We start from the raw sequence: 14,297 nt of genomic DNA on the forward strand, positions 1-14,297 counted from the left end.
GAGTAGTGCTTTTTCCACCGGGTTGTGCGGAACGGCAGCCGCGTAGTAGCGCATGCTGAAAACCGCCCCGCTATCGATCCGTCCACAGTCCCCAGCTTGCTCTCGCTTCTCCTCACAAGCCTCGCGCACGTCGCCACCGAGCAACCGTCCTGGCACACGTATCGGCCGCGATTTTATATACATTTCCGCGTAACAACATATCCTTCCTCGTCCTTCCGTCTAGTTTGCCCGGCCGTTCAGGAGTGCACCAGCAGGTAGAATCACCAGCGGCAGCGTTATGGCACGTCGGGGCGAACACTGCAGGGCGATTTTCCTACTGTGTGAGTTTTTCTCTCAAAGAACCAGAGAAAGAGCTTCCCTTTCCAGCGAGGGAAAGGAGTGCGTTTCCGTTCTTATCGCGAGAAGCGGAGTCGTGCCTCTACGTGATGACGGGGGTTGCGTCAAGTATGACTAACCGTGTCGCGCCATTTAATTTCTTACGTTAGATGCGTCGGCGAAAGGTTGTTACTCGAATGGAAAAAAGTGCTACGACTATTGCGAATCTCGTCACGATTACTTGACGTTTTCGAGTATGCGAAGAGAAAAGTAGATTAAGATAGGGAATAACGAGGGATTATTTCTCGATGCACATGGTTTGTCAAAGGCTCAAAGTGCCAAACGTCAATAACGATGTGTGAAGAAGCTCGTCGAAACTGTGTTCCACGCCATCGGTCGCGAAAAAGAATAATCGTAATACTTTTAATATGTGCGTATAGATTTAGCTTTAATGAGAAATTTATAGAATAAGCTTTGCGATTATTATTTTCCTCGCAAGTCAATCCAGTAATTGCTTTGAATAGATGAATGTCGTTGGGACGAAGGCAAACGACGGCTCTGACGTAATAAATGTCACTCTAATAAAATCTCACGAGTGATGTAAAACTTTTAGATAAACGATGCGAGTGGTTCTTTCTTGTATTTCCTTAAGGCTTAATACTTAACGAATTCTGCGCGCGTTTAATATTCACCCGGGTTTCTCCTTAACCCTATTTTCCGTATAATTTAGGAGCAACGGGGGGAAACTGTCTTTCAAACAAGGGGTGAAAGTTATACACGCTCGGCTAAGAATAAACAGGAGGCATTGTACAAATAAATTAGACAATGGACTTTTGACGGCGGGCTTTTTGCGAATGTTACCAGTTTGCCTTTAAAACTGGCAAGACTACCGCCCGCGCAGTGTTAGCGCGGCGTTACTATTTTACTAAAATAATTTTCGGCAGGGTGTGTCACGGGCATAGCGTTTAGTATCCCCGTCCCTTCGCCGATGCCGCGACAAGTGGAAGAGCAACGTTATACCACACGTAGAATGTCCAAAGTCTACCTGGAATACCCGACTCCGAAGACGAGATTACCCTTGGTAAACCAATTTTATTCGATACCTTAATCCTTTATTAATTTTAGTATTTTCTCTCTCTCTCTCACACAATTTTTACAATTCAAGCGAATGTATGCGGTACATTTTTCAGTGACCGATACGCACTTTTAGAGTTACAGCGATTTATATGCCTATACGCGTGCAGGAGTAATCATTTAAATGGATTCGTGGAACGCGCTAATACAGCCAAAGGGTAAAAAAAAGCACGTTGTGGACCGTGTATATCCATGCATATACACGGCATCTACATGCTAATGTCCTTACGGTAGTGGGCGGCGACCGCTCCTACGTACGCAAGCTGCATTACTAAATCTGCGCGTAATCGTATTACCGCTTATTACGGGCGCTTATTTAACCTAAGGCTCAAATCCGATAATTAACGCCCCCTCCTCCCACCCCCTAAGAAAGGCAACCACGGGCACTATTGTTCGATTACATGATACGGTGCAATTATGCGCGTTCCGGTTTTCGAACAAGTTTGAAAATCCCCGCCGCAATAAAGACCTGTGCTTTTTCAAGGCTTACGCCGGGCGGTTACAATGGCGGTTTTACGCCATCGCTGTAACGTATGATAATGCGTGAAATTCATAAAGGAGCACTGTGCTGTACGTAAGGCAATCTTATCAAAACCTTCATACAGCTCTCGGCCAGACCTTGACTTCATTTTTCCGCTACCCCTTAATCCACTCTTATATTTTAATGTCCACGTGACGCAAATTGTAACTTACGCATGCAAAAAGGTTGCGAACGGTAAAATTAAAAGTGAAATAAGAGGAAGCTAATTTTCTATATGCAACAACGTCATAGTGTAAAAATGTTTCTTTCTCTAACAAAATGTATCGAGATAATGAAATTATGTAATTCTTGATTGAATGGCGTTTATACTTGGCGCCTTTTTTATCTTCTTTAAAAAATGGTTATTTTTATACGTAATAACGTCATAGCTAATCTTTTTCAAAACAAAGTCTTTTTAAAATATACCTTTAGAGACGTGATATTTACAACTTTTTGTAATCTTTACAAGTCGTCGCCGTCAGATTGTCTAGATTCGCTGCGATCATAAAGTGTTAAGAAGGAAATGAAATCGTTTCGATCTAGCGTGATCCTTCATTCTGTTTATCACTTCCGCTGAACGCCTGTTGCTACTTGCAAATATTTCGTTGAATGATGGACGCGCCGTGAAATTTACATTTCAACACTGTCGCATGATAGAGGTGTACATATCTTGGCTGTAAATGCCACTAGCGTCGTTACGACCTCTAAACCAAGAGTTTATTAACGTGACATTTCGCAATGCGACGGTTAAGATACGTGTAAACAAATGCTCATTTTTTAAGAAGCATATATACCAATTTACACCTATTATTATTGGAATTAAAAACTTGTTTTCCCTCGATAAAATAAATTTTTGTTGAAAAAGAATCAGCTCTTTAAATTGACCAAAGAATGCATAAAAATATTTTGCAGACATTGCACCATAACATTAGAAGATTACAGATTTGTTAATATGTTTCGATAAGTTAAACTACTCATAACATTTTTAATATATCGACAACTCGTTTATTTAGACTATTAATTCCTTGTACAAAGTGTTACGATGTCAGATCGAATCGTGAAATTATTGTATAAAGTTCTATGGCGTTCTGTACTCTTAAATAATGAATCTTTCACCATCGTGAAAAATGTTATTGTCGTTTATTAACGGGACTATAGAATATTCCAATTTAAATAAAGAAATAATACATCTACTTTAATTTAGCAGGATTTAAGTAATTACGCGAATCAGAAATTAAATGTTACAGTTGGAAGCTTGGGAATTAAATCTCAGGAAGATGAAAAGTTATTAAGCTTTGCGAATTCCGTTTGAAAAGTTCAAACTTAAGAAATTTTCTAACTTGGTTAAATTCTGTGTTTTTCTGAGTTTCCACACGGCTGCGCTCAAACTCAATATATTTACAATGGATTTGTTGACCTCTTTGGCGTTAAGCTTTTATAACATCCGATAGCTGCTTTTACCGCACTCCTTGACATTTCGATGGTATTATGTGACGTCACCGTGCAAAGACTTTGCGGCGTTCTCGTGGAAACTTTTACTATTGCCACCCGCTATCGGCTTATGTTCGTTCTTATGCTTTGTGATTGCAAATTTATACGCTGTAACGTTGGCTTACCCATTTCTCTGTTAATGATTCGTTACATGGAGTTGTTATTGCAACAAAAAATTGTTATTGCAAAACTCGTTACATTTATGTTACAATAACAGACGACCTTCCATAGAAGGTCACAAGCTTCTAAGCGGAAGTTATCTTTCTACGATATAATATCAAACTATAAATGTAAGGCTTATTGAGAGAAAGAGAGCGAGAGAGAACCATTCTTGTAGATGATAAAAATTCTATTGAACAATTTCCGTTAATAATTTTCCGTTAATAATTTTATTACCTAAATGGCTTTTACCTTTCTAATTGATTTATATCTTAAAAGGACTTAAAATTTAGTTGTTTACAATTTTATTGTTTCGTTTCACAAGCGAATATTACGCCCCTTCTTAATTATCTTACATTGCGTTATTCATTTGAAGCCGGTAGGATTGAATTCTGAACTCAAAACAACTACGACCGTGCCCTCAACCACGTCGACTACGCACAAACCGTTTTCCACGGAAGAACCCTTATATCGGCTGGATGGAAGCAACGGACAAGCTTGCATTCTTCTTCAAGTAGATGCGCTTATCACTATCAAATATCGTACAAAACTCGGCGAGGATCAAGTAAGAATTCATTAAATTCCAAAGAAGAAAATCCTTGATCATTGCGCGCGGTACAACGATGGATAATTATATAATTGATATTTATATTTTTAGGAAGCGGATATCTACGTACCTAACGATGCAATTGTGACCGGAAATTGCGATAATGAAAACACAGTGACAATGTCATTGAAATGGGAAGCCTTCGTATTATCTTGGAGCTTCGCTAAGGTAATCTTTTATACGTAGTGTCTCGATCTTCCCACAGCTGCGTCGAAAGATAAATTGCTCGGTTCTAGGGATAATTATACGAAGGATGAATCATTTTAATTGCCAGGCACGGTGCTGCTTTTTGTGAAAATCGATACGTGACCCTTTTACCGAGATACCGTTCGTTTGATTTTCACCTTCATATCGGTGATTGCGTGCTAAAAGCTATCATGAAATTCCGTCTTGAATATATGTCTCAATTCGAGTAACTGTCACATGTGGAATAAAAATACTACAAATTTACTAGAAGTGGCACAGATCTAGAAAAGAAAACACAGGCAGCGAGTGATGAGATATTATTTATAAAGCAAAGTTGTATTTAGGATTATGTCATGTGATTTTTCAACACAATCCTAGTAATCTTAATTTTTGTGTAAAAGAATGATAGACCTTGTAAGATTTCCTCCTTAACGAGACACCTGACTTTACTTTCCAGACACCAGGTGGTGAACGCTGGTACGTCGAGAAAATCGAACTGACCTATAACTCCAGTGACAAACACTTTGAACATATTGCTCAGCCAAGTAAGCGCAATCAGTGTCAATCTCATTCAATGTCAATCGTATCAAATCACGCGTGTGTGACTTCTTTTTTACAGCTATATTTTTATGTAAAGGACCCCGCGCATTTTATATAGAAAGTGGCTTTCAGTTAGATTTCGCTGAAATGAAAATATGTTATTGCCCACACCTTCCTGATAAAAAGTATCAACGGGCACAATCTCCTAAAAGCAATAGTTTAGAAGCTACAAAAGCTTCAAAGCCTCAATTTATTAGGATTTGGGGGTGAAGCTAACATACTGCTTAGGAGTTTATTTTTGTCCAAGTAAACGCATATGAATGTATAAGTATAATTCGGCGTCGGTGTATATATAGGGTGAGGGAAAAAGATTTGATTATAGGGTATAGTCCTTGATGTTTGGTTTAGTGCAACGCGAAGCGAAACAACATTCTCCCTTAACTTCTATTCGACGATATAATCAAGCCTTTTTCCCTCGCCCTATATATACATCGACGCCGAATTATACTTATACATTTTCTATCATCATATATACGCATTTACTTGGACAAAAATAAACTCCTAAGCAGTATGTTAGCTTCACCTCCAAATCCTAATATTGAGGATTTGTGGCTCCTAAACTATTGCGTTTAGGAGGTTGTGCCCATTGACACTTTTTATTAGGAAGATGTTGGTAATAACATATTTTAATTTCAGCGAAATCTAACTGAAAGCCATTTTCCATTATAAAATGCGCGAGGTTCTTTGTCATAAAAATATATTAAGCTATTAGAGTTATACTTTATTGAAAAACTATAAGATATACTTGATATACATTTTCGAGGGAACTTGAATAATGTGTTTAATTATAAATTTTAAATTAATTAATTTATAAATATTTTTTAGACAAGACTATTCGACTGAGTACCGGCCAGAAACATAGCTCCATGCTATTTCCCACACCGGTCGGAAAATCGTACGCTTGTGCCGAAGAAACAGAAATAGCGCTCACCGACGGCAAAAATCATGCCACCGTACTTTTGAGGTATTTCAATATATTATCGATTTAATTTTAACAACCAAAGTTGCGTTTTAAATTATAAACAGTAAATCGGACATATAATGCAGAAATTGCAATTTATAGCTAAAGTAAATTTTATTTTATTTGATACTTGAAACTAAACGCGCATTTATATGAAAATCAAACCAATATAGAAAGTGATCCTCCTATCATAACTATTTCAAATCGAACGGTCATATTTCGTGTTAAATGTGGAATTTCGTTACAAGTTAATAATATATAGTTACGTAATATGATATTATATATATTGGGTTTTTTATTCTTGTTATTGCGTGAAGTGAGAATTTGTCACACATTATCATGAAAAATTTCAGAGACATGAAGCTGCAACCGTTTAAGTTCAAGAACAACGAGTTTGCTGTTGAATTTTCATGCACCTCATTAAGTGCGCGGGCCAACAGAGATGAGACTGCGCCAGTTGCAGTTGGCTCTACCTTGGCCGCTGCAGTTCTCTTAACGATCACCGGTTATGCGGCCTATCGATACTTCAAAGTGAAGAAAGTTCAATACGACACGATGGAATAAACAAACCCCCGGGGATCCCACTGTCATGTCGATGCCAAAGAAGCAGATTTCGCCAAAAATTAACATCGCTCATGAGTGAGCGACACAATTTTTTTCGACATTATACGCTAGTCGTTTCTGGAAAAGAAAAAGGTGTGTTTTCTCTGAAATTTTTCCTTTCGGATATTTCTCTTTTAATAGACATGAATATACGACACACATATTGACATATCTTGTAATTATCATGGAAGGGATCCGCGATGATCTTCGAAGATACCGAATGAGTCGATTAACAGTCAAATTAAAATCCGGCTTAGAGCGGGCTCCGTGAGACAAGATATCGCGCATAGAAATTTTTTAGATAGACATATCTGAATACATATCCAGATTATCCCATCAGAAACGTTAAAAGATATATTTTAAAATAGATTTTTATTACTTAAAGAAAATTAGAATCTGAACGTGTCATAAAAGTAAAATTGATTTTTATTAATTAATATTATATGATTTATTCTACCGTTTTTGAAAATGTTATCGCTATTTGATTCCATTGTTTTAAAAGAAATATTTGTTTCATATTTTCTTATAGATCATTTGTCTTCAAAACCAGGAAAAGATCTTGATGTTTATATCGTGACGTTTATCAATTTTATAATTAAAACAGTCAATCGAGCATTAATACATAATTATATACACACGGAATTAGATATCATCGATTTATGCGGTAAGTATTTATTATAAAAGTGTCGACAAATGATGTAATGCAATTTCATTGCTAGTATATGCGCGACATATTTGTCAATCGCATCGAATGTCAACATATTCGCTTAAGATTTAAAGAAAAATGACATTCGCATTCGCAAACTCGGATGGTTGTATCGATAGGCTTTCCAATTCGTAGATTTTGGTCTACGCATTGTCATATTTGTATGAGCATTGGAGAAAAGTACTTTGAAATCTTGTTAATCGCGTACAATTTTTCATTACGATAGTTTTTTTGTTGACTACAAGTCTTTAAATTTCGCATGATTTGCTAGAAAATACACAAAAAAACATATACTTTAATCTCCCGCGAAATACTTGCAGCATACATTTAAGACAATTGAATCGTTTCTCTCGGCATAATTCTTATAATATAATGTATCTTTATCTTCGTGAATATTATTATAGGTATATAGTAGTAATCACTATATACATATAGTAATAATAAATATAATACATATAACGATAACTTTAGTTAATTCATATGAAGAAATCGAAATGAGACTTTAACATCTCGGAGACGTGAAAAGGTCCTTCTCGGCAGCTAACGATGTTAGACGGGTATACCTAGATTACAATTCATAAGAGTGTATTAAAAATGTTAATACATTTCGATGTGACGCCTTAATTATCTTGTACATAGCAATCCATAATTTACAGTTTCGTTCCCATTTTGTACACCAGTCGTACTCTATTTAATTATGCTTTACTCTCTATAACGTAGTCTCGTAAGTTACCGGGGTTTGCAAGTTTAAAAAAATTCTAACAATAAGATATTTAGCTGTAAATAGAAAATTTAATTAGTTCGTCATTTTCTTTGTTGCTGTTTACGTCTTAAATGGATTGATGATTTCAACTAGTTTGCAATTTGATCTTAAACATTATTTGCTTGACTTGATATATTATTATACAAAGTAAGAAATTGTGTACATATATATGTGCGTGTGTATACACACGCGCGCACACACATATGTACTTATACATAGACATTCTGTATGTTTGTCAAATCTTCTTCGGAATATTTATATGAATATGTCAATTTAAGAAGTGTAATAATACATTTACTGAGAGAGTAATAATTTGTAATAAGGGAGTGGTATTATAAAGACACCGTAAAAATATTTTAATTTTTGTCGATGCGTACGCGCATCAATAATAAATCACAAACACATATCTATAAATCAAATGTATGAGTGCTGATACCACGGCTATGTATTATGAATGAAATGTTTAATTTTTAAACAGAAAGATAATTAAAATTTTGATTCTTACACAAACTTCTATCGATCTCTTATCACAGGAACTTTTGCTCTTCCTGTATTCTATACTTTATGCTGGATTTTTTCCAAGAATCCGGATCTGTAAACTTTCGTAAACGTACACTTATTAGGAACCTACGAAGAATTGATCTTGACGATATCCTGGCGTATAAAATTCAAAGTTACTGCAATTTTATATTTATTCAAATTGCGGTGTTGAGTAGTTATGATATTGCGAGCTTTAATCATATATATGAGATACGATGGGTGCGATGTTTATGATGATAAAGGACAATTTATTTATACGTTGAGAATAGCTGATCGCTGGCGACGGCACGCGATGAATAATATAAATATTAGCAAGTTAGCATATCTAAATGTAAAACGTATGCGTCCGCGCGTGCATGCATTAAGAATTATACATATATTACGCGCGTACATATATGTCGTACAGGTATATAAATATATATAGTATATACATAAATGAAGAAAAACCTACGTTATCGATATATGAATAATATATAAACCTCTGTCTTCCAAGTGCATATTAAAGTTATTTCGTATGTAAATATATTACGGATATCGTATGTCGTATTTCCAAGATTTGTCAATCGTCGATTTGTGAATGTGGCGGGCAGCGTTGTGCGAGTATCGTGGCGATTTACCAGATCTCAAATAAGAGCTTTGCACCATCGATAGAGCCCAGAAATGACTCGTCGATTCGACATCGTTTCGACGTCAACCGACAAGTCATTTCTTGCTGGGATGATCTTTAATTAATTTCCTGACTTTACTTATTTTACATTAAATGTGATTAATATGTATTCCTTGATTTAAAAGAAATGTATATTATAATAAATCTAGACTGGATTATATTTGCTTTGAAGCAAACGTATTGTCTGTTGTGTAAAAAGTACTATGTAATTCAATTTATCACACTTATTACATATCTCGTTATAATTTCAAGCTAGTCTGAACCGAAAACCAGAAAGCTGGAATGACTATCGTGCGTGCTCGCGGTATCGTGATACTAACACAAGGAGGGTCTAGCTGTAGTTATAAAAATGTATTTTTGTGCTAAAGTCAATCTTATACCATAGATATTAACGGATAGCAGCGATTAAGAAAGTAAGCGGCGCGATTTAGCGGGTTATGTCTCGAAGCGAAACGACAAATTAATGAGCGGGACATTCGGTGGATCTCCTACCGATTTTGCGCAGTCCTTTATTTTGTAAAACAATATAAGAGATGCGCACGTGAGGGCAACGCGCAGTGACTTAGACCGCTGAGTCGCGTCGTTTTCACGGTGGAATGGCGTCAAATTATGAATCATATCGCTTGACCTATAGCCGCAGCGTTAAGTCTTGTAACAATTATTATAATGCATATCCGCGAAGATTGCGAGAATTCGGGTTTCACGTATCATAGTGTATCATACGTCTATTAAAATTGTATCATATCGATAAAATAAAGGCTGTTATACAAGTTCACTCAAACATACGTCATATCTCCACAATGAGTGCTGTTACACGGTACCCTTTTTTAATCGGGTTTAATAAATAATCATTGATTTATGTCAAAATTTTCCGAATTTGGAGAATCACGTAGTCTCAGAAAAATGACATATTACTGTTGCAGTCGTTGCGTATTGTACTTTTAGAGATGCTAACGAAGTAAAATAATTAGTCGTTTGGAAAAAGCTATTTTTAGGGTAATAAACAATTACTGTTTCAGTCATGCTCCGGTCTTGGAATATTGCGGACGCCTCTGCGTTCTTCTTTCTTTTTATATCGTGACTATCACGTTCTCTTGTATCGACTTTTCTTACTAAAATGTCAATCTTACAACTCTTAAGAATCTTTTGAATGACTGTTTCAGAGATATAAACGTACGATCGATCTTCTTGCTCGTTTTGAGTAGTTTTGCAAACATCCACGAAAATGATTATATCGTAAAAATCAGCGAAATATTTAGCTCGTAATCGCGTTTTATTTGATATACACGGGCATTACGCCTTTCGAAAGCAGATGTCTATTTGGCGTACACGGAGGGTCGGAGATATAATAATCTCGCGTCGTGGAAAGGGCGTGAAAAGTACAGTCAAGCAGGCTTATGCTAGCCGTGGGGTGCCCCGGTACGGTTCCCTTTGCGCAACACGACGCACCGTCGTCAGCGACTCATTGTTGCAATGTCCATTGAAATCTCTCGCGACAATGGCGCGCGACAAGACGATTGTGTTGTCGCCTGCGAGAGCATCCCGGGTCTTTTTGCGCCCGCGGGAAATCGCCGCTCTTGTCGCCAAGGATTACCCCTCGTAGCGCGGATTATAGCGACGCGCGATTATTCCGCCAATTTGGTATCTAATTAAACGAGTCCGCGAAAAGTACTCGAGGGCAGCTCGATCGCGAGATGAGCAGCGGGGGAGAAAGTTTTTATACAATTCATAAATAATAGCAGCAATAAATCATGGCCGTCGAGAGGAAAATGGAAGAAAGGAGTTTATTTGGCGGCGATATTCGCGATTACATCGCGCCTGTAATTGGCCTGGAGGCGCGCCTAATTAGCAATTACCGCGGCACAGTTTCGCTTAATTGGCCGGAAATTTATTCTTCGCGCATCGGACGATAACACGGCGGCGGTGACCGGGATAATTGTACGTAATTGACCACGTTTGATGACAGATGTACCGCTGGATTCGATAGAGATGGTTCGCGCGCGAGGAGGCAGAGAACGGGCGAGCAGGGCGAAGCGAAGAGCTGAGGAGCGAGGGGAGGAGGGCACGGCGCGCGGCAGCGGGGTACGGGGACGGCCTATAATTTATAAACTAGGGGCTGTTTTGGGGTAATTGCAGATAACGACGGGGCGGTCCGGATAACAAGCCGACATGGGAGTCACTGGACACCGGTGCCGCTCCACCATCCGCGTGTAACACCATAACCTTAGCGTCGTTACGTACGGCAATCCCCGCTATGTGTGTGTAGTATAGTTTGCAACCCTGTCCAAGCGTAAGTTATGTCGCGCGTGATATCTCACCGCCGAGGGTTGAGTTAATAAACGACCGCGGTTGCAGCGAATCGCAACCACCACCACCGCCGCCTTTCGTCCTTCGAACTCGTTAGCTCGAAATGTCCTTTAGACCGAAGGATAGACGATTCGTTCAATTTTTCTTTAACCGCTTCGACTATCCCAATTATTCTCCAGCATTTGAATTAATCAGTTAATTATTGTGCGCAATCGTTAATTTGATGACTTTGTATTAAAGACGTGATTGTCTAAGTTAATTTAGTACAGAGAAAAAGCCCTCTATTGTGAGATAGTAGGTTTTCAACGTTCAAATTCAATCGCACATTTTTTCGCAACGATTACACGATCTAACAACCTATTTTCCACTAAACAGATTTCACTCCGAGGGCAATAAATTTATGGTGGAACCAACTGATGATGCCTATTAATTTAGCAGAAACTCCGCTATCTCATAATAGAGAACTTTCCTCCGTTGACCTCTTCCTCTGAGATAGCATTTTACGATGACGAGTTGTATATCATATTTAAATATGACTTGTGATAACAATTTTGCAGAGATAAGTTCCCTATTTTTGTCAAAAACCACTTCGCACACATATTAAGCATGCAAGACCTTTTTCGTTGACGCGAAAGATCTATTCGAATGCATGATTTTTCCGGAGCTACCTGAAGAGAACACTTTTGTTAGGTATTGACGGATTTGTATGTTGACAGATCTGTGGTTCTTCTACAAAGAAACTTCCAGTAAAGTACAAGTGTTATGTAGGGAAATATTTCACAATACTTAAGTAAATACCATTTTAGTTCTGGTCACACAGTTTAAAGCTGTAACATGTATGACTTTGCGTTTACTCTTGCTCCCTTGTCTACACTATTATCTGTTTATGCTGTGACACTCTGGAGATACCAATGAATTTAAGTATAATGCACTAATACATAAATATTGTTGCGAAAGTCGTCAAAGTAAAATTAATTCAATCCTTTTACAAACAAGCACAAGTTATTTCCTTAGATAATGTCTATACATAATAAAAACAGCGATATACTCTTTATACATGTATTTTTTGAAAACTCTCATATAGAGCTATTGCGTTTTGCGATAAAAAAATGAGTAACGTTTGTAAAAACATATTTAACAAGAGTTGTCTCAGTCTTTCTCCGTTTTCTCTCCCTTTTTTTCAATTTGCAACAATTAAATTTATACAGCAGTTTGAAAATATAGTCTTTTTTCTTTTATTTAATCGCAAAACGACTTGCCGGTCGACGGGAAAACGTCGATGCAACTTGCACTCTCAGTCGTGCTATAATCAGTCTCGAACGTTAAATAGATCCTTCCTGGAGATGCTATAAATACATCTCCTGGATGTATGACGCGATGATTTCTTAGTTCCCACAGCATGGACGAGCAACTCGATGCAATCAACGTCTTGATAAGCCGATAAAAAGCAGCACGGCCTTGACGTGTCTGCACGGTCAGCTCGAAGAATCGTCGTAGGCAGCGTTTCGTCTTCGTCTTCGTGAAAACGTCATCTTCGTACGCGTGTAGCGTGAAAGAATTAGCCGACTAATATCGGCATCGCTTGCACGCGCGAATTAGAAAAATTCGCCGAAGCAACATTCTGGAACATTTCAGCGTCTCTTACGCTATATTTAGCAAAATTGAAGAATAGAAAGGATCAAAAATTCAATAGAAAGGATGTAAAATTTTACATTATACAAAATAATTACATGTAAAGTATCTCTGGTAGAATTGTGAGTTTGATAAAAATTCAAGAACTTTGTGTTTCACTGCGACCTTTGTTGAGATTTTCTTTTCAGACAATAGGAAATAATTTTGACAACAAATAAAAATAACAGTTGAATATAATGCATGTATGTAAATGTTGTGAAATTCTGGTTAACATGGGCATTTTATATCAAACGTTTCCTTTTGTACGCGCGGCGTGTACAAAAAGGCTTGAGGGAGAAAAACGCGGTAACTCTAATTGAATAAATCTCGATTGCGAGGTCGGAGCGATTTCATCATTTGAAAACCACCCTCTAACAAAGAATATGACGACACAGACACGTAAACGGGGATTTTCGTGGGGTTCGCGCGCACATTCGCCACCTACCTATGTATGTATAGCTGCCTATTGGGGTGCTCCAGGGTGACAATGCTGTAACGCGAAACCTACAAAACTTTTCTCACCCCCCTTTTTCTGTCCGCCATAAACGTAAATTCGGAGCTTTATTCGCTCATATTAACATTGCATTTTTATTCCACGTGTTTCAATTCAGCAAACAGTATTAAATTTCAATGCTTGCAGTATAAAATATTACATTCCTCGACAAATTGACTCGATAAATTTTAATGTATATTTACAAGTTCCGCGCTAAATCTCTTTGTTCAATTATATTTCGACTAGAAATTAATACCGAGTAAATTCGACCTTGCATGATTACTGATAATCGTAAAACGTGAAACTGAAAATATGAACATAATTTTTAAAACGAGTAAAACAAGGTAGGGAGATGCTTATGGAGCAAATTTACATTTCTGTATTACCGGTACAGACATAGAATCTTCTCAATTATTGAATAAGTGAATCAAAAGTGTATTCGCGTGTACGAACCATTTGGTGGTCGAGTAGCGTTGCAAATAGGGGTGTCTCAGCTGAAGAGGAAGAGAAAGGTGTCGCCAAAGGTGACAAGAGTGGGACGAAGACACGATAATGCGGGATAGAAAGAAGGGCG

At 37.6% G+C, this 14,297-nt stretch overlaps 1 protein-coding gene across 2 annotated transcripts; it reads left to right on the plus strand.

Annotated features, from left to right (window-relative positions):
• LOC105561996 (lysosome-associated membrane glycoprotein 5) lies at positions 1–10,033 on the plus strand. 2 transcript variants are annotated; one of them, XR_001008942.1, is made up of 8 exons: positions 1–320; positions 1,260–1,396; positions 3,996–4,184; positions 4,278–4,394; positions 4,870–4,957; positions 5,838–5,976; positions 6,327–6,669; positions 7,106–10,033. XR_001008942.1 is itself a non-coding variant. In XM_012012450.1 (7 exons), the coding sequence occupies exons 1-7, from the start codon at positions 278–280 to the stop codon at positions 6,535–6,537; spliced, it is 924 nt and encodes a 307-aa protein (XP_011867840.1). In that variant the 5' UTR covers positions 1–277; the 3' UTR covers positions 6,538–10,033. The 2 variants fall into 2 exon arrangements, 1 of the variants encoding a protein (XP_011867840.1); XM_012012450.1 differs by having other exon boundaries at positions 6,327–10,033.
• The last annotated feature ends 4,264 nt before the right edge of the window (positions 10,034–14,297 follow it).

This window comes from Vollenhovia emeryi, unplaced genomic scaffold, assembly GCF_000949405.1.
Source record: "Vollenhovia emeryi isolate VEMERY1.0 unplaced genomic scaffold, V.emery_V1.0 DF939197.1, whole genome shotgun sequence".
Taxonomy (NCBI): domain Eukaryota; kingdom Metazoa; phylum Arthropoda; class Insecta; order Hymenoptera; family Formicidae; genus Vollenhovia; species Vollenhovia emeryi.